At 39.9% G+C, this 25,557-nt stretch overlaps 1 protein-coding gene across 2 annotated transcripts; it reads right to left on the reverse strand.

Moving 5' to 3' along the window:
- Positions 1-9,430: 9,430 nt before the first annotated feature.
- On the reverse strand, positions 9,431-18,773 carry SLITRK5 (SLIT and NTRK like family member 5). 2 transcript variants are annotated; one of them, XM_064712860.1, is made up of 3 exons: positions 18,568-18,773; positions 17,015-17,109; positions 9,431-16,031 (listed from the first exon to the last, which is right to left on the reverse strand). In XM_064712860.1, exon 3 carries the CDS (start codon positions 16,021-16,023, stop codon positions 13,153-13,155), a length of 2,871 nt encoding a protein of 956 aa, XP_064568930.1. In that variant the 5' UTR covers positions 16,024-16,031; positions 17,015-17,109; positions 18,568-18,773; the 3' UTR covers positions 9,431-13,152. The 2 variants fall into 2 exon arrangements, with proteins under 2 accessions (XP_064568930.1, XP_064568934.1); XM_064712864.1 differs by lacking the exon at positions 17,015-17,109.
- Between the last annotated feature and the right edge of the window lie 6,784 nt (positions 18,774-25,557).

The raw sequence follows: 25,557 nt of genomic DNA on the forward strand, positions 1-25,557 counted from the left end.
TCATTATGTCAAAGTATTATACTGTAACGTATGATTATGACATAATGACTTAATTAGAAGTATTAAATATGTAATACTTTTATTGAAAACACATACAAAAGAAAACAAAACTAATTGGCTGTGAACTTCAGTGGTTCCTTTCCATATCTGTCTGTATCTTTCTGAAATTGTTCTGCTAATTTTTTTTAAGTTATGTCAAATTCTCATTGGAGATGATGTGAGATTTCTAGCCAGAAAGGTAAGTAAGAAAACATGGCACTTGTTCACTCCGCATAGATTTAGTAATTTGCATATTTCAAGGTTCTAACTGTTAGAAAAGTTTGTAAAATTCTGTGTTTCTAGTAGAAGATGACATTTAGATCTACTGATGAATTACATTCCAACAGTGCCTTCTTTCATGTATTCAATACTTGGAAGCCACATATATGTAACAGACACATACAATATGCTCTTCTTTCTTTGGAAACCCCTTTTATGAAATACCTTATAAACTTCTTGTTCAGGGATGATCAAGGGTACACTCTAAATATTTTATGCAGGTACAGCATTCAGCTTTGGCTTTGTGGGTTTTGTTTAGTTTTGGGGCCTTTTTGGTGCCTGTTGTTTGGATTTTTTGTTGGGTTTTTTTAGCTTTTTTTTTGGTTGTTGTTTTAAGGAGGTAAATATATTATCCAAATGAGTGATAACAGAGAATTTCTGTCCGGTCATAAGGGCAAAGAAATCATCTTCTGTGATTTCGCTGGCAGATTCAGTAAATATTTACTGAATAAGACTAGAAGGATTCAGTAAGAACAGATTTGAATTTATTTAGCCCTGTAGCCTCAAACCTTTTTTTTTTTTGAATGTTCAGCATGTGCATTCATCAGATTCAGAGACTTCAGAAGCTACATATTCTACTAGATAATTTCTGATGGTTAGTTATTCTTTGAGCTGCTTATTTTTCAGTCCCATCTGAAAGTCTATAACTAGAGACATACAAAACAGTCCAAGAGCTATTTTTCCCTCTTTGTGAAATACCAATAATATTTAAAATGTTAAATAATATAATTATTTTCTCATTCATCAATATAAATGATTGAGAAAAAAGTGCTAAATGAAAAACAATTCAAGCATTTTCATAGTATTACGAATACCTGCATTAGTTCTCATGTTTTGCGGGGTTTTTTTTGGATCTATGTATGCTCTTTAATGTTTTTGTAGCTGAAAAAAAATTGTATGAAAGGTCCCTATATTAAAAATAAATAAAAATATCAGAATATGTGGTATAATGCTTAATTTCAACTAGAATTTCAGGTATACAAACAACAAATCCTGTCCTCCACATATCACAGCAATCAGCTCAATATATAAATTGAACAAACATGGAAACATTCAGAAAATACTGATAGTAATATCAGGCTTTCTCAGGTAGAAATTAAAAACTAATCAGGAAAAAGATAAAATAACTGTAGAAGATTACTCATATGATTATGTTATATTTTTCTGATTTTTTAAATTATTGCACCAAATCCATGAACATCTGAGCTCCCAAATATGTGTACGCAATATATTAATAATGAAAGCAATATCAGTGATTAGATTTACTGGAACTAATGTTCAGATCTTCAGAAAAAAACCAGAAAAATCTGTTTGGCTGAAGACTCAAACAGAAATCTTTACCAAATTCAGTATTATTAACACTAACATTAATTTGGACCATGTACCCCTTTAAAATCATATTTTCTTTTTCAAATTTGCAATCTGTATATGATAATATTCACTTCCTGTCTTAAACCACTGGGAGTATTGCTGTGTAAGTTGAACAGTTACACATTTCAGTGGCAGAAGTGATGTTTGAATGCAGCTTTTATTAGCTTCCTAAGTGCCCAGTGCTGTTCCCATTGGCAGTGCTCCCATTGACTTCAATCAGGGCAGGAACGGGCCCTAATTCTGTAAGGCACTTTAGGATCCTTTGGGAAGAAAGGTGTTAGAAGAATACAAGCCAAAATTATCAAATAGTTGTCAACAAAGTACTGTCACAAATATCTCCCATGTTCACAGAACATCATATTTTAATTTCATGTTTCAGTTTACTGTAGCAATTTTTATTCTGCTACTGGATTATTATTTGTCCAGGCTCTGGAACACCTTGTGACACCATCATTTCCAAATGTGACATGAGAATTTTGATGTCTGTGTAATGGGGAAAAAAAAAGAAAAGCTAACAAAAGCGATTAGTCTAAGATTAGATAAAATAAGATAGACCAAAATACCTGTCTCTCCTCTGACTGTGCTGTCCTAACTACAGCTAAAACATCCTTTCTATATAAGAATCTGACATCAAGGGTTGAAAGGCTGTATGTATCTAAAAGGATGCTTACAAGTTTCAGTTTTAGCAATATGCTCAATATTAAATACTCTATGTTCTGTATGTTATTATTTTGCATCTCTTCATTTAGACAGTTAAATTGAAATCTTTGATTTAATGTCTGGTAACAAAAAATACTCGTTTTAAGAGTCTCTGCCCTGAGAATAATTGCTTTCTTCTCAGTATTAATAAACAATTTTGACAATATAAATCTTTTCAATATGTAAAATGCAGAGATAAATATAAATTTATCATATTCTCAAATCATGAACTCACTAAAATGAGGTCCTTTTTAATCACTGTGGTCATTCAACTTGTTTTAACACGGAGAGGTCCAAGGCCTCTTAGTAATTATTCATTCACCTCCTAAAAACCCTGTGAGTCCCAAAAATAGATATGACCTGATTTTTTCTGAGCTAAATGAAAACAACAACAACAATAAAAACAACTATTCCTACTGATGTGTTTGAATGACAGCTATTTAACATCTCTATAATTCATTCAAATCCTTCAATCTCTATTAAAATTTTAAAAAACCCACCCTGTTTTAGAGGACAAGACAAAATGAAGACATCCAGAACCTATAGATACTTATATTCTATATATAGATTGACAGTTCAAATGTCTGATAAAATAAAAAAAATCATTAACCCTCCTAGTACCCTTCTGCCATTAGGCTTAAGCATTATTATCAGCAACCTTTTCAAGCCAGCAACATTCAACTGAAAGCAAAAAGCAAGCATTTCAGAAACCGAACTAGTTTTAGCTTTGAAGGTCCTCAGGCCTTTTCAAACATATAAAAATGCTCTGTGATACACACACCTAATTGTGCATTTTCTACACGAGTAAATCCAGAAAAGACCTTTTCATAGGAAGAAAATGCTTTTGTAACAGTAACCATAATCCTAACATGTTCAGAAACACTTCTTTCTCCATTAGACAAACCAGAACTCAGATTAAGCATTGGCATAAGTTTGTGTGTGTCAGACATATATTCAAGTTCCAAATTTCAAACACAAAGGTATGTAACCAAAAATTTCTGACAGAACCCAGTGGGACAACTCACATAAATAAAATTTTCATATGTGGAAGTAGTCAGAGAATCAAAATTTACTTTGGAAAATTTGTCTTCGTTGCTGGGTTAAATGATTTTGTTTGGGTTGTGAAGTAATACTGAGTTTTGATTAAGTGATTTGTGAGGCCTTACATTGACACACAGCTCGGAGATAAGACAAACATAAAATAAAACAGTTTCACAAAGTAACTGTGAAGTTACATAGTATTGATCAGACCAAAGATGGGAATTTTTTGGTATTTCACCATAGATGATTATATAGAGCTGTAAGTAATTCTCAAACTTTTAAGCAGCAAATGGGGCAAAAATAATACATAATTTAACATTAAAGAAAAATAAATCTGAGTTATTTGGACAATTGCTCATAAAATAAAGATAGACTGATGTGATAGGAGTTTTCTTCCTCCAAAATTAAAGCTCTGATCCTAACTAAATCTAACAAAAACTTCTTAGTAATCCAAGAAGTCTTAAGAAATATTTAATTACAGATAACACGTGGTATATAAAATATACTGAAAATTATAGAACACATTCATTGTATAAAATTATGCATGGATAAAAAAATATTACCCATCATAAACACATTCAATTATATCTCTAAAAACTGGTGAATTTTGAATTATTATCTTAACTACTTCTCATATTTTAGAAAAAACTTTTTGCAATAGAGTAGTAACTTTATTCTTTAGGAAAAAGTATTCTTAAGGAAGAATTAATGGATGTGTTAGTACAATATGCATTAGTAGACTCTTACCATTAAAAATTTATTAAGTAATATATTGCACGATAAAACTAATAGATTCTACTGTTCAACATGATAATATGGCACATTGCCACTTACTTGTTGGAAGTTATTACTTGTCAGGCCAAAAAGTTAAAAATAAACATTTCAAACCAATCAGAAATTGTCAATAAGAAGATGAAGTTCACTTTATGACTTAAATTACTCTGCTGGAAAGCTTCATTATATAAGCACTGCGTAATTACAGGACAAATCCTGTCTTTGAGATAAGGTGCATTTAAAAAAATTAACTGAAAACAAGGAAACAAAAAAATCCCTAAACAAACAAACAAAAATCTGAACAGGGTGGTGACGCAGACACACACATACATATAAATGCATGTTTATACAGGCATGTATTTGTGTTACAACTTTACACTAATGATGCTATAGGTAGATTTTTTTTTCAAAATTCCTACCTAAAACATAATTTTCTTTGACTTCCATGAGAATTTTGCTTAAGGTGTTACACCTGCAACAAAAAAAAGCTACAAAACCAAACAGACTTCATCACTGCCTCACAATGTAAGAATGGAGAGAGGAGAAACGTAGACCATGTGATTCTCCTTAGAAAATCAATAGCTATTTAGAAGAGTACAATATTTTTCTTTAAAAGAAATAAACACACTGAAGAACAATAGCTTAGATCCCTTTGCACACAACCGAGCTCTGTACTTAAAATAAAAAGCAGCTTTCAAAGCAAAGGCAGGCAGTTTGATTCAGTAATGTGTAGGGAAAAAAGAATGACAGGGAAACATAAAACTAAAATAAAAAATAAGCAACTGTTACCGCTCTTTCAAAGAGTTAGAATGTTAACCTTAATGTTATAAACTTGAAGAACCCATCAATATACAATATTTAAAATAATTTGCACCACCAGCATTGACTACATTGCACGATATGTTTGGATGGATGTAAGGCAAAAAAATCCACCCTTAAAATGGTGGATTTAATTATTTTTTTAATCATTTAATCACTATAAAAATGAAACAACCTTAAGAAACAGCCAAGGCTGTTACTGATAGAGATGATCTAACCAGCTGAGATTTGAAACACCTTTGTAGCAGGGATTTCTTCTGCATGGTAGGCTAATAAACAGTTTCTAACAGGAAAAGAAAAAACATACAGTGTAAAGACATTACATGATTCCCAAAAAGTAAAACCAATGGAAGAATTTTCATTCACTTCAAAACCATCAAATATACTGATTAGGCAATTTTTCCTTTGATGCACTTTTCATCATCACTAAAAGAAGATATTTGTAGTTGGGAATAAATGATTCAGCATAATATTAATTCTTTGAAAGTGGTTCAAGTTCTTTGATGTTAGTGTAGGCATTTCTTACAAATTTGAAAACAGAAAAATGTACATATTCTCGAATTTTGAGCTTAATGTGAAGAATATTGTAATCTAGACATTTGGTTTGTTATAAATTACCAGATGCCATCTAACAAGATGTGCAGCGCTGTACACAACTACAAATAAACTCATGTAACCACATCACTACATCACTTATAGAGTTGTATGTATGGCTTCCAATAAAAATATGAGAAAACTACTTAAAAGTGGACAATTAATAAATATTAGATAAACTTAATGACATATTCAATTCAACTTAGCAAACTGCCAACCTGAAAATGCTTTTAAACTGTTTAATTTTCCATATTTTAAAAATGAATTTACAATGATAAAGTTGTATCAGGGCTGAAGAGTACCAATGCTGAGAACATCCCTGTTATAATTTTCAGCAACTGCCAGTGGGACTAACAGCTTTAGTGTAGTTGTAACTAAAAGACTGATTGGCTCACCTAAGTTCAGCACTTAGAAAGTGAACAAATCTTTGTCATTACTTGTAATAATTATTTGCATAATTAAATACCATTATGAATGCTGTATTTTAAAACTAAATTCAGATATCCAAAAGAAAGACCTTTCTAAAAACTCTTGCCTTTGTCAAAAATATATGTGTTATGTGTCTATTTATCCATTTGGCTGGACATATTAATTGCTATAGTAGTAAAGCTACAGAAAGTCAATTTCAGGGCAGTTTTACCATGTGATATTATGCCAAATGTAAAAGGTAGAGGCTTAAAATACTGGTATATTAATGCCCCACAATGCATATTCAGACACTTGAAAACAGGATTTGAGCCGAAACTTTTGTTCCTAGCAACTGCAACCCAAAATTTGTATTACTGTATTAGAAAAGTTGAAGCATTGTATGTCTGGACTGATTTTCTGGTGATTACATGGATACAGCATTTATCTTCTCCATATGCTCTGTGAAGAACTTTCCTTTCATTCCAAGCCTAAAAGCTCTCACTACTTACATGGAAATATTCTTACATCACAGTAAAGACAATTTTAATTAAAGAAATAAAGGTAGATATAAGTGTAGATGTACATATATATGTATATACGCATACTTATATATATATATGTACACATACACTCTGATATACATATATATATATACACATATATGTTGTTTTTTTAAAGTACAGATGGTAAAAAAATACAAATATTTAAAATAATACAAATATTTAAAATAATAACCTAGATGGCAATTAAACACTGTTATCAGAAATTCATAAATCAGACTAGACTTTTACCTTTCAAGTTTGAAAAATTTAACTCAGCGCTTTTGCTCTAAGCATTTTTGAATAAAGTTGATATGAAGTCTGACAAAAGCAATCTCATACCTTTTCCTCTTCCTCAAATATGAACATAAACTTTTTGCCACAGAAATGGTACAAAATTACAAAACCTGTTAATAATCTTATGTTCAAAAAATCAGATATACTGTTGAAATCATGAGAAAAAAATATTTTATTACATTAAATATTGAACTACACAATTATTATTTCAACCTTTTATCTTATCCCAGTCTGGACATTTTTGGAAGATCACCCAGAACCATGTCTTGATATACAAATAGTAATCTTGCGTCCAGCCAGGAAAAAAAAATCATTTATGTTTGACATGGTCGAAAGTTTTCTGCAAAATTTAAAAATACTGTAAATATAAGTTTGCAAAATTGCAGCAAAAGTAGCTGCATCTTCCATGGCAGAAACACCACAAAGGGAACAATTTTTATCAATAGGTATTTAATCTAATTCCAGGTTTTGGGACCAAGTCCACAGAATTAAATAGAGGTATATTGTCTGTTCATGTGGTTCTTCATTCTGAAGAGCCACATGTTTATCTGTGGATGTAAACTGTACTTCCCATGTAATCAGGACAATATGAGTCCAAGATAAAGTTTACAGTGCCATACCACTGAACACATCAGTGTTAGTTAATTTGTCAGCAGATTGGAAATAGATGCGATTCATTTTAGAGATACATAGCAGAACTACTAATGTTTGTAATTACTGTATTCAAATTTTTACTGTACAAAACAAAAATACTAAGAGAATGGCTTATTTCAATGACAAAAAGCCAGACTTACAAGAGCAAGGTAAATATTTTGCAAGTTCTTCAAGTTAATGGAATCCAGTTGTGTACTTACACAACTAGAAGCAAAATGTGGTCCATTAGCTGTAAGTTAAATAGTTAATTTGATAACCATTTAATTACAAACTTCATTACACTTTATTTCTTTGTATATTCAATTAACTAGATGCCTCTTGTTCCTAGGACCTAAATATGCCTTTTTCTCTGCCCCATCTCTGTTCTGTTCAGTTTTAAGAATAAACAATTATTCTAAAGTGTAACAGTGCTTAGCATTTCTGGAGTATCATCATACTGCTAGAAATTCTGAAATGTAGCTGAATAATGAACAGGAAAAAAATAAATTGCAAAAACTTGTAATATTAGGATACTATTTATACATCAATGGAAAAAAACCACAAATATGTAAGACAGTATTGCTGGACTGTAAGGAGATCTGTGTGCTCTCTTTTCAGCAAAACACATTGCAAAGCTTCTTAGAAGGGTTGGGAAAAACAAATAGTGTGGCTGCCCCATTCAGATTGCTGCTATCCTGCCCACTTCTCTCACAGGAACGCCTCACTCATCTCCTCCTCCATCCTCTTGTCATTCCTTAGCTTGAGGTCCTGCATTTTCCAGGGTAAGTGGATGCTGCAGAATAGAGGTGCAAGTTCCCTACAATCAAATAATCAATCGAAATGTGATGACTGTTTGAAGGCTGACAGCTATGGCATTGTGTCTGCCATTCACTTCCTCTTCTCTCCCCGTTTTTCTTGTTTAATGCCAGTAGTGCCAATAGCATTCTCAGTTCTGCATAAGACAGCAAAAGATTTCAGCCTCCTTCCCTGGTTTGGAGACGCTGTAATTCAGTATGCCACTCTGTAACCTAATGAAAGGCTATTCAGGTTCCCTGGAGACACGGAGCAATATAAAGAACCTGCCCTCTAAAAATGAAGGAGTTCTTGTTTACCCTGTCCTTCAGGATGTAGTGCCTTAATGGACTCGGCCCCCTGAGAGGGAACCATATGCATTAAACAGACTCTTAAGTTTCTGTAAGAAACAACATGCTGGTCAGACATTTTAGCTCCAGCTAAACAGAGATCTAAACAACCTACAAAACCAGGACTTTGCCTTCATTTTTTCTAACAACCACAATTACCTATTCTTGCCTTTCCAGATATATCTTCTACATTGTGTTTATCATAAGCTCATTTTTATGCTCTTTAAACATTTTTAAAAATTACTTTAATAACTAAAAAATAACTAAATTTTTATGTGATATGAGAAAAGGTACCACTGCATCTGAATTCCTCTAAGAAATACCTAAAGCTTTATAAAAAAGTTAAAACATAGGAAAATATTAAGAAATTAAATATTACAGTAGGCAGAATCAACTGAAGATGTTTTCACAACCTTAAGTGACCATTAAAATACTGGATGGTAAAGATATACATATTAAAAATAAAGGTGTGAGAATGTGGGCTCTAGAACTACTAAAGTGGAAGCTGCATTTTTGTCAGACTTTAAACTGATGAGAGGACTGACATAACATCTGGTGCTTCAAACAGTGTGTAGGAATGTCTAGAAATTCCAGGCTATATCTTCTGGGATTAACCACTTGAAATTCAGCTCATTTTGTTAAAGATGAGAGTAAAATATGAAAAAGGGAAGGGAAGGGAAGGGAAGGGAAGGGAAGGGAAGGGAAGGGAAGGGAAGGGAAGGGAAGGGAAGGGAAGGGAAGGGAGAAGGGAAGGAAGGGAGGGAAGGAAGGAAGGGAAGGGAAGGGAAGGGAAGGGAAGGGAAGGGAAGGGAAGGGAAGGGAAGGGAAGGGAAGGGAAGGGAAGGGAAGGGAAGGGAAGGGAAGGGAAGGTCTCACTCATGTTTTGCTTCCAGGAATTACATTGAGAAACCAGGATTATTTTCCTTTTTTTTTTTTTTTTTGCTTTTTGCTGTTGTTGTTGTTCATCACAGAATTTCATGCATTTAGGAACTTTTGAAGTAAAATGTGAGACCACATGAGTGATTCAGTAAGCTCAACATTACTTGTCAAAACACAAAAAACAAAAAAAAAGAAAAAAAAAAGAGGGGAATATCACTTTAGCAACTGACCTAAACCAGTCTTATAACGAACATAAAATAATATTCAGAATTCTCGAAATAGGGTGGATTTTTCTTCAAACAAATTATTTTATCACTTATCCTCTTTTTGAATCAGAGGGACATCTCCCCTTGCCAATTTCTATTCCCATCTACTTTTTCTTACAATAATTATCCACAGATGATATATCATTTTAGCCATTGAGTGGCAACCCCTACTTCCACTGAAGTCCTCATTCACAAATAGCCCTTTCAGATATGTCTCAGGATGATTACTGACTAAAGAATATTATTTTTCATTCTGTATTATTTTTCAAGGATTTGTCTTCAGGAATGCACTTTATGTAGGCAATTGATGTAATTTAATCTTTTTCTCCAGTAACACAAGTGATAACATGTTTTTTTTTCTGCTGAAGGTGAGTTGTCAAAAAGATTTAGATTAATTGTTCTGGTTGTAGAGTAGGCCATTAGAAAAATCCTTCATTAGCAGTTATCAAATGCACGTAGAACACATGAAGCAGCAGTAGTACCGACCTCAGAAATGGCAGTGTCAGGATGCAAACACAAACAGAATGTCAAGGGATTTCTTTCAGCTATTTCTTACAAATCCAAGCAATTCCTGCTCATTTACTCATTTGCGGATGCTGCCTCTTTGTGGCAGAATGCCATGCAAAATGTACCTTTCACACTAAGGACCTCATCCTATGCTTGTACTGACACCTATGCAAACTCATAAACGTGACTTTAGAACCACACAGGAAAGATATATATACACACATGAACAGACACAATGTTTGCAGGAGCTTCTCCTTCAATCCTCTCTGAACTAGCCTTTCTCTGGCAAAGTCAGCGAGGCTGAAAATTTTCTTACTTATACCCATTTAACAACAGCATGCCTCTACTGAGCTTAAATGGAAGAAGAACCAGGCCACTGGTTTCAGCAATAGTTACAAAGACAGCAATTCAAAGTTAGGGCTCCAAAACTGCACCTCAGGCAGCCACACACACATCTCTCACTGGTGTCAATGGGAAGTCTGCAGGATGGAGAGCAGTGAACAGAATAGCTATTTGTTATGTCTCTTGTGACAAAAGAACACTCCTCAGCTCTGCATTTCAAACTGAAATAACACTCCACTTACTAAACTGTCCAAGCTAAATACAGTCATGCTTGTTTTTTGATTTTTTTTTTTTGCTTTTGCTCGGTGTGGGTGGCATAGAGGGAAGAACACACGCCAAGAAAACATTTTTCTTGAATTCCAACAGACCAGTTATACAGCTTTGTTTTTGTAGAAAGTGACAGATTGTACATGGGTAGGAAATTCAGAATAGAACAGAGCCCTTTAGCAATAAAAGATGTACTAGTGAGCAACCCTGGAAACAATATTAAATATAATAACCAAATGAAGAAAGAAAAGACATGTGAAATATCACTTACCCTGTTCCATATATTAAAGAACACCTCAGTAAGGAAATAAAATACAAATATAAACTATCCTGTTCAATATGTTGTTGAAACATATACCCCTGTGTTGCTTTCTGACCCATGTTATATATGCTGGTAATTACCACATGTCATGTTACGAAAACAGAGAACACATTATGTTTTGTCTAGAACATTAGATCTTTCTGATGAGCCTTAATTGCTAGTAAAGAGAATCCAAGGTACAAACAGATTATTTTGGCCAGAAATTTCAAAGTTCAGATACTCATTACTTCAGGATCTTACATTTGAAATATTTACCAAGTGTTTATTCAGAAACTATTAAAAAATCACATGTGCTGGGATACATATGAGACATCAGCTGTCCCATCTTACAGTGATGCTGTGTTTATGAATATCCTTGCCATTGCCTGCTGCCCAAAGGGGTAAAGACATTTCATAGAGATGTGTACAGTCCATCATTTGGTCTTTCAGGATGCCAGTAAACATGTGGATCTGTACAAGTGCAATTGTACTCGACTAAACAATCATAAACTGGCTACAACAGTTGCAAAATCATTATATTTTGGTTAACTAATACAAAATTTTTAAAAAAAAGAAAAAAATGAAACCGACAAATCAAAAAATGAACCTTTTTTTACTGATAAAATGAATGCCTTCTACATGTCCCTCACTAGTTTGCCCAACCAGACTCCTGAGCAGGAGGTTGCTAAAAGACACATTTTTTCAATAGAGAAACATGATATTTTTCCTATTGTGATCAGATTTTATGTCTCCGATTGTCTGTTAAGATTTGGTCATAACTGGCATTATCTATAGAGATTTAAAAGGTTCTTCTGATACTACATCAGATTTGGGAAAAAAGCTCTCACTGTAGTGCAATACTTTAAAGCAATCCACAACCTTTGGACCCCATCCTAAAAAAAAAAAAAAAAAGGAAAGAAAGAAAGAAACACTCAAACATTCCAATATTTTTACTTGTAAGAAGAATTCTGCATCCTCTTTCCTAATTTTTTGGGCTTTTGACAAACTTTGCCCAATGAGTGAGTCTCCAGAACTACACGCATTGGTAAAGTTGTCCATGTGCTTAAGTGCCTGCAGGATGAAGGCCTAAGCTGGGACTTTTTTCACAAATAGAGATACTCAAGTGAGTTAAAAATTTGCAAGATTAGGCCCTAAAATAGCGAAGGAAAGAGAAATGCTAATGTGCATATAAAAATAGGTGCTACAATAAAATATTTTTTTATATTTCATCAATAAGTTATTTTCACTAACCAGTTATGGATCATATATCTCTGCACTCTTTAATGATTTGTCCACATCTACAGTGATCCCTTTAAAGATCATAATATATATTTTTTTAATTCAAAAGTCCAGAAAGTATACAAACACATCCTTAAAAAAAGGAAACCTTGTATTAAAGTCGGGGTGTGCTAATCTCTCCATAAAAGCCATTTAGACTCACCCATGGCTAAAAGGGGAAAATGTGCGCTGTACTCTTCAACCAGAGAGAAAATTAAACTAAAGAATGTCTGTAAAAAAAAAAAAAAAGGGCAAAAAAAAAAAAAAAAGCACGACCTGAATCCTGAATGTGACCTGACAAGAAACCGTGAAACCTCCTGCCACCTTCCCCAAACACACATGGACACCCGCACAATGCCAGTGCTGTGCCCATTTTACACAATAGGTGGTCTCCGACTTCCAAATGCAGTAACAGAAAAGAAAAACCAAAACCAAACCAAACTGAACAGCACACCCTTTCAGAATCATTCCCCGAAGCTGAAAAGTCCTGTGCCAAGGCACTTCACCCTACAATAAAATGAATTAAAGGGGGGAAAAGGGGGGGAAGGGCGAGGTGTGTGTGTGTAGGGAGGTCAGCATTTACGTTTCTTTGTTTTGCGTGTGGTTGTTAAATACAAATACTCTAGAGAAGGAGCTGCTGAGACTGGCGAGGGGACGGGGGGCGGGGGGGCTGTTTCTCAGAACTGGCTGAATGTGGTCTGTTTTTCCAGCACTTCGAGGTAGTCCGGCTCTGCGTTTAGTTTTGCTTTTAGCTCCAGATACTCGTTCCTGTTGGGCTCTACAAAGACAGTACTCGGGGGGCTGTAGAGCACCGTCTCCCGGAGCCTGGCGTCCCCCGGCCCCGGGTGCAAGTACTGGTGGGCACGCCTAAGGTCATAGTTGGGCGAGTACGTGTAGGCGGCGGGGAGCTTGGGGTAGTCGGGGAGGGTGGAGCCGGGGGTGCCCAGCGCGGAGGGGGAGTGTTTGTCGGGCTCCAAAATGCCCCTGTAAAAGCGGTCGGCGTCTTGCACCGGCGAGAGCAGCTCCTCCCGCGGCTCGATGGTGCTCACGCTGTACGCGGGGCTGCGCGCCGGCGCATCCTCCCCGCCGGGCGCCGCGGGCGGCGGGGGCGGCGGCGCGCCCCCCCCGGGCGGCAGCGGGTGGCTGCTGTAGGTGACCTTGAGCTCGTGAAGGTCTTTGTAATCCTCGCCCGAGTTGCCCTCCCGGGAGCGGTAGATGGGGTTCTTGCACATGTGGCCCAGCGGGTGCGGGATGTACTCGTAGACGTGGCCGGCGGGGGTCTTCACCTTGGGCAGCGCCGCGCCCCCGCCGCCGCTGCCGCCGCCGCCGCGGTGAGGCGGGTGCTGCTGGAGGTGCGGGTGGTGGTGGTGGCCGCCGCCGCTGTAGACGCTGTACTGCATGTTGAAGGAGCTCACGTCGGAGTTGTTGGCGCTGGCGTGGTCGCCCTGGCCCTTCTTGCGCCGCTTCATGACCAGGACGAAGAGCCCCGCGGCCACGAAGACGGACATGATGAAGACGAGCAGCAGGCTGAGGATCAGCACCGAGAGCGGCACCGAGGAGCTGCCGCCGCCGGCGCCGCCCGCGGGCGCGGAGCCGCCCGCCGCCGCCGCCGTGCCATTGAGGCGCACGGTGGAGGAGGAGGGGGTGGTCCTGGCCGGCAGCTGGCCCGGGGACGGCGTGGGCGTGGAGACGACGATGTCCGAGTAGTCGGGGCACAGCAACTCCGCCCGGACGGCCCGCATGTCGCTCTGGGCAAACTTCTTAGGGGACTCGCAGATCACCTGGTCCACCAGGACGCCGGTGTTGAGCTGTTCCAGCCACAGCTTCATGCCCACCACGTCGCAGGTGCAGTCCCAGGGGTTCTCGTGCAGGTCGATCTGCAGCAGGGATTTCAGCTGGTCCAGCACCCCGCTCACCGGCAGGTAGGAGAAGTGGTTGCTCCGCAGGCTCAGCCTGTAGAGAGACAGACCAGAAAAAATGTTCCCTGGCAAAGACCTCAGCAGATTGTTGTTCAAAAACAAGAGCTGAAGGTTGGGGACAGATTCAAAGGTGCCTGCCTCTATCTCCCGGATGACGTTGTACTGCAGGAAGAGGTACTGCAGGCTTTGCAGCCCATAGAACAGCTCTGGGCTCAGCCGCTCGATCCGGTTCCCGTTCAGGTACAGCCTTCGCAAATTAGTTAAATCCCCAAAAGCCCGGTCCTGAATGACCGAGATCCGATTATTGCCCAGATGCAGCAAATCAAGCCCAGTGGCATCCACAAAATCTGCCCTGCGTACCAGCGCAATGTAGTTTTCCGTCAAATACATCTTCTTGGGATTATAGGGTTTGGGCTGCAGTTCAGAAATGCTCTCGATCTTCCTCTCCTGACAATTGACATTGAGGCCCAGGTCAGAAATCTGCAAGTTGCAAGTGCAGGCAGTGGGGCACTCCAAAGGCACCGGGGATTTGGTCTGGTAGGCAATGCTGGGGCCATAGTTGCTGTATCCCAGGTCTTTCGAGGGCAGGCGGGAGGTGGGGCGCACCCTTGTCTTGTTGGGTTGGCGGGTCCCTTTGGGGGGCTTCAGGGGAGATTTGTAAACAGCTGAAGAAGAAGTGGCCACAGAGTTGACCGAGGCCGGGGTAGTGTGGAAATACCCTGTAGTGCTCAGTGGTGTCTGAGGTCTCATTTCATAATCAGAGATGAGCCTCCTGGGGCAAAGCTCCTGCTTAGAGACTTCATCCAAGTCTCGACCATGTAAGCGGAAAGGGGTCTCGCAAACCACATCTCCCACCAGTGCGGAGTATGAGATGCTGTCCAGCCAATCCTTTAGAGCAATCAACTCACAAGAGCAATTCCAGGGGTTTTCCTCCAGCTGCAGCTCCACCACTTTATCCATGTGCTGCAGGAGGCCCACATAGGGCAGCAGCTTCAGCCGGTTACCCCTCAGGTCCAGGTGAGTTAAGGGCACAAAACGGAAAAGGTTGTTGGGCAAACTGGAGAGGAGGTTATCATTGAGAATCAGCACCTGCAACAGATGCAGTTTGCTGAAGGCATTGGGTTCAATGACACTAATGTAATTATAATCGACCTGTAGGTATTCCAAACTCTCTAGCCCAAGGAAAGTGTCATCCCGTAAAAGTTCCAACTTGTTATTGTTCAAGTGCAGCCTCCTTAAACCTCTCAGACCATGAAAGGCCCCAGTTTCGATGTCTTGTATGTCATTGCTCCCCAGATGCAAAATCGAAGCCCCCGTGTAATTGACAAACTGGTTTGGGTACAGCCTGTTCAGAAGGTTCCCAGACAACAAGAGGTGGTAAACAGGGAACCTCGGTGGACTGATCTCAAAAAGGCTGATGATCCCTCTGTTTTCACAGCTCACTGTTAAGATGCTGTCCTTCTCCTCACAAGGACACGCATTATCACAGATTTCCCCATAATACTCGATGCTTTCTGCCCAGGAAAGGACTAGTGATGTTAAAGCAAATGCGATCGTCTGCAGCATCCAGATATGCATTTTTTTGTTGAGGTCCTGTTCCAAAGTTACTGTAGAGCAGCAAGCATACATTTTATTTCCTGTAGGGATAAGGAGAAAAAAAAAAAAAAAGTAGAATAATAGGGTAGCCCCATAACATTTGAAATGGAAACAAAGTTTATATGTGTCTTCAGTAGGGTAGAGAATGGACTGTTCACCAACCAAAAAAACCCCCCTCCTGTCACTTCTAATTCACACACTTTTGGAAACTGGATGACATGCCTTGATTAAAGGGTTGATAGGCAACTCCTTGTGAGTCAAATGCCTGCGGTGTCTAAAAAGGTGAGGTCACAGCAGGAATTGCTCTGGTTCTGTTAGTGTGGGGTGAATTTCAATGCTTCTTTGGATTTCCTTTTCACAACCAGCCCCATAAATATACATAAAATGGCTGTCAGTTCAGTTTCACGTTTCTAATTTAAGAGAAAAGAAACACCATTTTACGAGGTTTCCCACCTCCCCTATTACCCAGCTCCCTCTTCCCTTCAGAACCTCCCTGCTGAACCAGTGCACCAAGGTCTTCCCCTCCTTTTACCTTGATTTTAAACTGGTGATGGAAATACCATGGTAGGAATCCAAAGAAAAAATGCTCAGTGCTGAAAATGGCATCTTAATTCAACAGAGGGAACACTGACACATTCTCCACATCACACATTTTTTAAAACTCTTTTATGCTGGTGGTTTTTTCCCTAGCTATACATTTACAAAGCACACACCCACCCACACAGACAAGCACACACGCGCGCACACACACACATGCACACACGCTCGCACCCCCAGATGACTTTTGTGCAGGAATTCTTCTGTGATGAGATTAAATACATTAACCTCCTACTTCAGTGCACTTAACAGCTCTCTTCAATTACAGAAATTGTGCATCTTTACAAAAGCAAGTAATATTAATTGATATGTGATCCCCTCCCAAGTTATACACAATGTAACAGAGCTCATTTCAAGTAGAAGTCTCCTGTTTTCTCTCTCACACACACACATACATACTCTCAAAAGAAATGTTTTAACCACTCACCCAAAATTTGTGAAAAATGTAAAACATGCAGGTCATCTTCGGAGTCTCATCCATATCTGACATAGCGCTTATTCCCAATGTTCTGCAAAACTAGCCTGGTAGAAGTGGAGAGATCTAAATAGGTCTCATGAAAATATCTCATTGCCAACACTCCAAACATCAGAGTTACTGATTATAAGCAGCGATGGCTGTCAGTGCTCTTCATCCTTTAGGGAAGAAGACACCCAGGCTGATTAAAAGCCAAGGAGGGTAGAAGGGAAACCCTACCATTGCCCTACGTCAGTAATTTAATGTCCGAATTCCACCTAGCTGGAAACAAATCCTTTCCTTTTTTGCTGTCTTTCTGACTCCTCGTGGCTTTCTTCTATTAGTCTAAAAGCAATATGAATAGAGAAAATAAATGCATTTTGTGTGTCGGTAGGGGAAGACTAATAAATCATCAGGTTTAAATGCTGGGATCTTGGACCAGGCTTGCATTTTCTATCGTCCACCTCAGAGCTCCAATCCTCATGACACAACTCTGGTTTGGAGGAACGCATCCTAAAAAACGAGAAGTCTCAGTACTGCAAGACATCTCCTGTGGCATCAGGTTCAAGGCTGCAAAACTAGCACTTGCAGCAAAGGCAATCATGCAGCAAGAAATCGGAAGTCTCCGTGAATCTCTCTAATTCTGACCAGACGTCAACTGGATTGGAATTACTCAAAGCAAAAAGGCTTCACTGCATAGAGGCAGCAGAAATCTTACTCAAAGGCATGTATCTAGCATATTTTTTCTCAGCTCGATCAGATCCATTCATCCATTAGCCAACAGTTCTTCGGAGAAGAAGAAAAAAAAACCCCACAATGACAACCTATTGAAAACCTGCCCGGTCAGTGTTAAACTCCCAGGCATTTTACAACTTTAATTCAATTATGGTTAGCAAAAGAGGCAAATACAATTTTCCCTCCCTCTCCCTTTCCCCTTTCTCTGACAAAAAAAAAAAAAAAAAAAAAAGAAAAGAAAAAAGGCGGGGGATGGGAGGTAAAGAAAATAAAGTTGTAGCTGGCTATATGCAAGGTTGCAATCCCGCCCTGGAAACCCCTCTGTGATGACTGTGTGCTGCTGTTCGCCAGCTCCCTACAGAGGTTCAGATTGAGGGGGGGCAGGCAGGGGGTGGGGGCGACGGGGGGGAGGGGAGAAGAGGAAAGGGGTTGCATCGGGATTTTTCTTGCGTGTGTGTGTGGTTTTTTTTTTTTTTTTTTTCTCCCCGAAGAGTTCAACCCTTAGATTACCGCACTGCATATCCGGCTGGAAGCAGCTTTCAGTACCGCCGACAGCAGCAGCGAGCGAGCGAGCAGCTCCAGCCGGACACTGCCGCCCAACTGAGCAGCACCCCGAGTTGGGAGAAATGGCTTTGGCGGAAGGGGGGCGAGCGGCGGGGAGCTGGGGGTGGAAAGCAACAGCAAGGGAAGACCCGGCGGGGAAGGGGCGGAGGGGGGGGGATCGACGAGGAAAGGAAGGGAGGAAGAAAGGAGGGAAAGAGAGCGAGAGAAAAGTCAAGCCCGGTACTTACTTCGCCCGAAATCTCCAGGGCCCAAGCATGGTGGCAGCCCATGAAGATGCCGACCCGCTGCGCGGGCGCTGCGCGGAGCCGCCGGGGCGGCGGAGGCGAGGATGGCAGCGCCGGGGAGCTCGGTGCGGAGCGCGCACGGGCACCCCCCGCACGCAGGCGGCGCCGAGGCACAGCGCGCGCTCAGGGGCGCGCACACGCGGCCACACGCGCCGCACACTCACCCTCACACACACGCGCGCGCGCGCGCGTGCCCGGGGAGCCGCGGGGGCGCGCCCGCCGCGCACGCGCGGCTCGGCGGCGCGCGCCCGCGCGGCGGGGGCGGGGGCGGCCGGCGGAGCGCCGCGCTGTGCCCGCGCCGCCGAGCGCAGCGGGGAGGCGGAGGGAGGGCAGCGAGGGCGGGGCGGCGGCGCCGAGCGGGAGCGGGGGGGGGGGGGAGCGGGAGCGCAGGGGCCGCGGCGAGGGCCGCGCTGCCGGGCGGGTGTCCCCGGGTGACGGCGCGGCGGCGGCGGCAGCAGCCGGCCCCGTGGGGCGTCGCGCAGCCGGCCCGCACCGGCACCCAGCGCACGGGCACACGCAGGCACACACATGCCGATACGAGCGCGGCGCGCCCGCCCCGCCACTCCTCCGCCCCACGCACGCCGGGGCTGCGCTCGCACTTTCGCCAGCACGGGCCAACTTTCCCCCGCTCCTGCACCGCTCTGGACGCCGCTCCCGCTGCCCGCACCCCTCGGGCGGAGGTCCGGGGCCGCCCCGTCCTCTCCCGCAGCGCTCGCTGGCCGCGGCCGGGCGGCGGGGAGCGGAGCCGCGGGGAGGGGGGCGGCGGGAGCCGCTGGCGCGGCGGTCTCCAGTGCCGCTGCTCGCTGTGCGGAGCCTGTGCAGCATTCGCGGGGACCGCGTGGAATTGGGCAGTCGCGGGGAAACAAAGTGTCGGGTTTCGTACGTGCATTCTCCGACATCGGGGACGCGGGCGTGTGTCGGAACCGTTCAGCTTCACTTTTCTCCTCTGCCCACCCCAGAGGCGGGTCGCGGAGGGAGCCGGGGCACGGATGCACCAGCGGCATCTAAAAGACTCCAGCCGCCCGCCTCCCCCCATGCCCGCCGGGCAGCTCCCGCGGCAGCGCCGGGGCCCGCGGAGCCGGCCGCGCTGCCGAGCGCTCCGGGCGCGGTGCGGCGCCTCCCGCCGCCGCCAGGGGGCAGCGCAGGGCGGCGGATGGGCCCGCGGGGCGCAGCGCGGCGGGGAGCGGGAGGCGGCGCCGCGGGGAGCGCGTTCCCTTCGTTCCCGGGGGATGACCGCCCTTAGTGGCTGTGCATGCGGGGCCACAGCGGGGTTTTTGGGGCCAAGGCTGGTTGTAGCTCTGGGGATGCTTTTTTTTCCGGTTAAACTTAGGGTTTTATTTTTGGCAAAATTGCGTGTTTGGCTGATCTTAAAAAAAAAAAAGAAAAAAAGATAATAATTAGAAGGCGGTATAATTGTGTACGTGCAAAGATGTGCATGTGTTCGCATTTGCGTATTAATTGCTGCTGTGTGCTGTCTGTATTGTAGTACATAAATCTAGTAGCACGTACTACATAACTGTAGTAATTCAAATGGTGTTATGCACACAGGAACACATGGAGTTCACCCCATGTGTACAGCACAGAGGTTGGAATCCAGCTTTAACTCAAAGGTAATGCTAGATGTGTGTGTCCCTCTGTTTTTCCTGTTCTAGTGTAAGCATTGAACAATACTCTGTCTGTGGTATGTGATTTCTGCACATCTGTATCTTAGCAGACCTCTGTTAACTCTTATCTTAACATCCCAACATGCTAAACCCAAAAATGATTGCTAAAAAATTGTCTTTTTTGTAATGCCCAGCTGTTCCTAAAAGGCATATTCATCTTCTCTGCAAACATAAAAGGAGTGTGACTCAAATCTTGTTTCCCTAGATCTGAAATAAGCAGGGTCTGTTTTTTTGGATGGAAGATAGATTTCTTACATGAACCAGGTAATTTTCCTGGTCTTGTAGAAGCTGTTGGAAATCTTCTCAGTGGGACAAAATACTTATCTTCTTAAAGTATCACTGAGTTTACTGTTGTGATGCAAACCAAGTCAATTCAGTGGGAGCTTTTAAATGGTTTTAGATTGTGTTCCAAGGCGCTAGTTTCAGTCAGGAAAAAATACCAAACCACACCCCATACAGGTGTGTAGGTGTTTTTTTTTCCACCTACATGTGCTCTTTAAAGCTTTCTAATATGCAACATGGAATTGATGATAGTAGAACAAAAAAAAAAAAAAAAACCACAGATACTGAACAGATCATGAGATGTCCTACAGGAGTTTCTTATAGCCTCACTATTTTTGAAAAATATCTTTCTTTTGAATTAATAATTTTTCATTTTGAATATGTGGGATTCTATTCATATATGTTTGCATTTTTTAGGCCTGTCATATTTATAGCATCTGTCTGTGATTCTCTAAGCTATTTTTCTCTCTGACACATAAAATTAGACACACATAAAAACTTTTTTATTCATAACAGAGAAAGATATTTTACATAACCTTGTCAGCTAGGCTGAGCTTAACTCTTTCCTGAAACTGTTTTGGAGAAGTTGTTGACATTTCATAACTATGAAATCATGTTAAAAGCTATCATGTTAAAGTCAACATTGTAGATATATTTCAGTTTAATTTTTCTGATTCTGTACTAGTGAGATATTAAAAAGCATAATCAGTAGAAAGTCTGATTTAATCAAATCTTACTTTCAAGTTGTTACACTGCTAGATGGTTTTAGTAGCATGTGGGAGATTTAAATAGTTATTAGTGTAGAACTATCATGCTGTTGTTCCATTCATTCTTATTCTTAGTCCAAAAGTATTTCTGGCAGTGAAAAGTTATATCTGAGTATTTGAACTAGAACTGTCATTTTAAACCAAAGCAAAACCATCAAACATTAAATAATACTAAATTTGTGATTTTTTTTTTAATTTTAGTGTTGCCTCTTGCTAATTTATTTTTCATCTACCTTTCATTAAACTGAGAAATCCTAAACTCCTTTAAACTGAAATACTCAGAAAGAAAGTTGGAAATAACTAATATAATCATCATATTATATGTATAATATATAACTAATAACTAATAACTAATGTAATCATTATATTATGGAATACAAGTAGAGAGACCTGAGTGAGAATGGAGCCAGAGTAAAGATAGTTCAACAAAAGCATATGAGGCATACATGCATTAAATATACAACTTGAAAGTGTTCAGGTCTACCTTCTTTCTATAATTTATAACATTGGCAGGAACAGTTGATCAAGCCTGTGGAATCAGACATGGGAAAACAGGAATTTGGAGGTTCCAAACTTGTTGAATAAAATATATTGGAACAGAAGGATAGACACTCTTTATGAAAGACAAAGAAAGTGTTGCAATAATGTCATGCTCACGCACTGAAACAAGTTAAGGAGTGAAAACTGTTAACAATAGTGCAATAAAAAATGTTAAATTTGAGGGTGAAGATGAGATAGTGTCCACTTGAAAAAAAATCATTGAGCAAAGGGTAGGAAAAATACTAGGGATGCAATCTATTATGAATCTGCTGGTCCAGATTGGAGCTGGAAAACAATGCCTACAAATCTGGGGAGGGGGGAAATAAAGCTAAGGCTAAGATTGTGTGGTCATGCAGATTTGTGTTATTTCTTATGGGCAAGCATCAGTACAAAGTTCAGCCAGTGTGCTGGGGATGACATGAATTTGATCATGCTAGAGGATAGCTTCTTTTGTGGAACAGATATTGAGCACGCAAGAGACAAGGATAAATTAGATTAAATTGTAGTAAACTATAGGATCTGCAGGATAAACTAATGATAGAAAAAAAATAATGGTTTTGAGCTTTTCGACTTCATGTGAAATTTCAAGACCGAAGAATGTGAAGGATCTGTTACTGCAGTCCAGTGTTTCAGAAAGGCAAACTCAGAAATAAAAAATTTTAGTGAGTACTGGAAGAAGAATTCAGAGAAGAAAAATGCTACTTTATGTAAAAAAAAAAAAGAGCAGATATTATTGGATTTTTTACAGTGGAGAAGAAGGGAAGAAACAAAATAGTCCACCTAAACTGGAATGAAAAAGAATTCCCAGAAGGTAGAAGCCTTAAGCAAGTTATTAAGAGTAAGCACAAAATCTAAAGAGAATGAAAAAGAGATACTGATTAGCAAGAAGAAATCTGCATCAATAATTAGAAGGCATAAAACCAAACTAAGAATGGTCAGAAACCTTGTTATACTAAAACTTGCATAGAAACAGAGTAAAAACTTTTAAAGCAATGTAAATAAAATGAGAACTTAAAAAGTGGGATGGTTGTTAAAGGATGGGGTGGACATTAACAATAAAGTAGGCCCAGACCAAATAGGTGCCAGAAAAGTTGCCTCTGTTTCTGGTAAGAAGAGATGTAAATTTTGTTGTGTAGTGTAAGTAGGAATAGGGTAAGAGAAATCCTCAGTATATTGTGGCACAAGCATTTGGTCCAGCAGTTTTATGTCCTAGAAGAGGATCAGCTGTTTTGTAATACACATAGCACTGATTTAAGGGCGTAAGGTAAGTGTGTCTGGACAGAAATTTTAGACAAAATAAGAGGTCTTTCTGAGAAACAGATGTGTTGAGTACATATATATACACGTGCAAATATATATATATATATACAATATAAATATTTTACAATTTTAGTGTTATTGTCTATATTCTAACATATCAGTATTTCTAAATTCAATTCGTGTCTGTCTGTATATTGCTTTTCTTTTGGTCTAGGCTGATAGAAATAGTGTGAAATTGAGTAATGCATTCTACAAACTCCTGAATTAGAACTTTTACTATAAACTGGGAAAATCAAAGTCTATAAAAAATTTCAGAAATTTAAAGCTAGTAGTCAATCAGGAAGGGGTTAGAGGTTGCTATTATAATGTAAGTACTTCTATAAAGGGAAAAGAAAAATGTGATTTTATGATGTATTAGGCAGGATGTCATAATAGGTAAGAAGGCATTATTGGTATTGTAAAGGATGTGCTTTTTCATGAGTTCCTGGTGTATTATGTGTGGTTCTAGTCATATTCAAAGAAGATACTAAAATGAAGTCTAAAGATCAGGAAGAAACTATGGTAATTGGGGCATGGAAAATGTGTCTACAGAAGAGAGATTAAAAAAAAAAAGGAATACATAGCCAAATAGATATTGAAAGGACATATGAGTCCTTACAAATTCATTTTTAGTTAAATGCTAAAAAAAACCCCAAAAAACTAAACAAAACAGAATGTATTTGAACTGAAAAGGGATGTTGGCATGCCATCAAATGCATATGCATTGATTATAACACCTAGGAAAGGGAAGAAGTTTACAGACTGTCTGAGACTGGAAAGGTCTTCCAAATAGGTGATCAGGCCAACAAAGTTTTTTTTTTAAATAGAACTTGAAAATAAAAAACTTTGTAATTAAACGGGACAGTTCGTGTTAGAAAAGGTACATTTGTGGCAAGTTGGAAAGGAAAGGGCTTTTTGAAGAAGTTGGAATATGTTTTTTCTACACTTATACTGTATCTCTTCTCTGCCTGAGGGCTTACTGCAGGCTCTCAGGTCAGGTAGGATGTTTTCTCCCTTTATTGTATAATTTAGGTTCTGAGTTATGTTAATTTCTTTCTTTCTTTTGTTCTGCTTTGTATAGGGGACATGTATCTCCTAGAACATTGTGCAAAGAAGTTCTCACATATTTCCTCCTGTTGAGGGGGTCTCCACAGACCATTGGCAGTGCCCTTTATTCTCTTCTTCCTCCCTTTTTTCTTTTTCCCCAAGGAAGATTTGAGGTTTGGCTTTTGTTCTTTACTGCAAATTAAAGAATTAAAGGTTTTGAGTCAGTGGGTAGTACCATCTGGACCAAAAGTTCTGTAGATCTCTTTTTTTTTCAACTAAATATTAAGTGTATTGTAACTCTCAATTTTGAGAATGTAGAAATGTAGATAGTCCCTTTCAGCAATATGCTTCTGTTACTACTTATGAAAATCAAATTCATCTCAGTTCCATTACCTCAAAAATACTAGCTAAATTTTCAGCATTTTCAGTAGGACATGGCATGGATTAAGTGGCATACTGCAAAAAAATCTCTCTGAAATTTCCTAAACTATTCTGTCACTATAAAATTGCTCTGACTTTTCATTTCTCTTATCTCCTTGCTATGCTTAGGATTATCAAATAATTACAATTATTTCATGTCAAATATGTCTAATGTAAGGTACCTAATCTATCCATAATAACTGAAATAAAGGATTTTGTTTTCTTCTGGATAGGAGCACTTCCTCTGGGATACCTTCTTAGTTTTTCTGGTGGAAATTGTAGAGTAGGAAAAGAGGTTTATTAATATCCTTGCATAGAGGGGTAACCTTAAGGTATAAATCTATTAGGCTATTATTTTTTTTATGCTTTGATTTTTTTACGCTAAGAAAAACATATTTACCAGGAGAAACTCAGAGAAATAGCAGGTGTTTTCTGCCTTAATGGTTAAAACACTCAAGAGAAGGAACAGGCTTAAAATTTCTACAACACATTAGTTAGCAAAAATTCAAACATGATTAGTATACTCTCCCTCAAACACAGAACCTGACCTGTCCCACCCTTGTTCACTTTGGAGAAGTTGAGCATCCCGTGAGAATTTCTAATGATCTGTTCCTCACAAGCGGCAAAACCAGGGGAAATCAGAAATTGAAAATTGGGGATTATGTGGAAATTAGACTTCCAAGTGATTCAGTAATATTAATATTATTCCTGATGGCTTTGAAGAAGATTGCTGCAAGACATACAGCAAGAAATGTTGATCCTTGAGGCACATGAATGTGCCCAGGAAGAACTTCATCAGTCTTAATGGTTTCTGAATACTGGATCTAGGCTCTGTAAATGATAGGTAAGACTAAATATATATAGATATATGTACATATATATATGTGTGTGTGTGTCAAGTTCATCCTGCATAA

Source organism: Zonotrichia leucophrys, chromosome 1 (assembly GCF_028769735.1).
Source record: "Zonotrichia leucophrys gambelii isolate GWCS_2022_RI chromosome 1, RI_Zleu_2.0, whole genome shotgun sequence".
NCBI classification, from domain to species: domain Eukaryota; kingdom Metazoa; phylum Chordata; class Aves; order Passeriformes; family Passerellidae; genus Zonotrichia; species Zonotrichia leucophrys.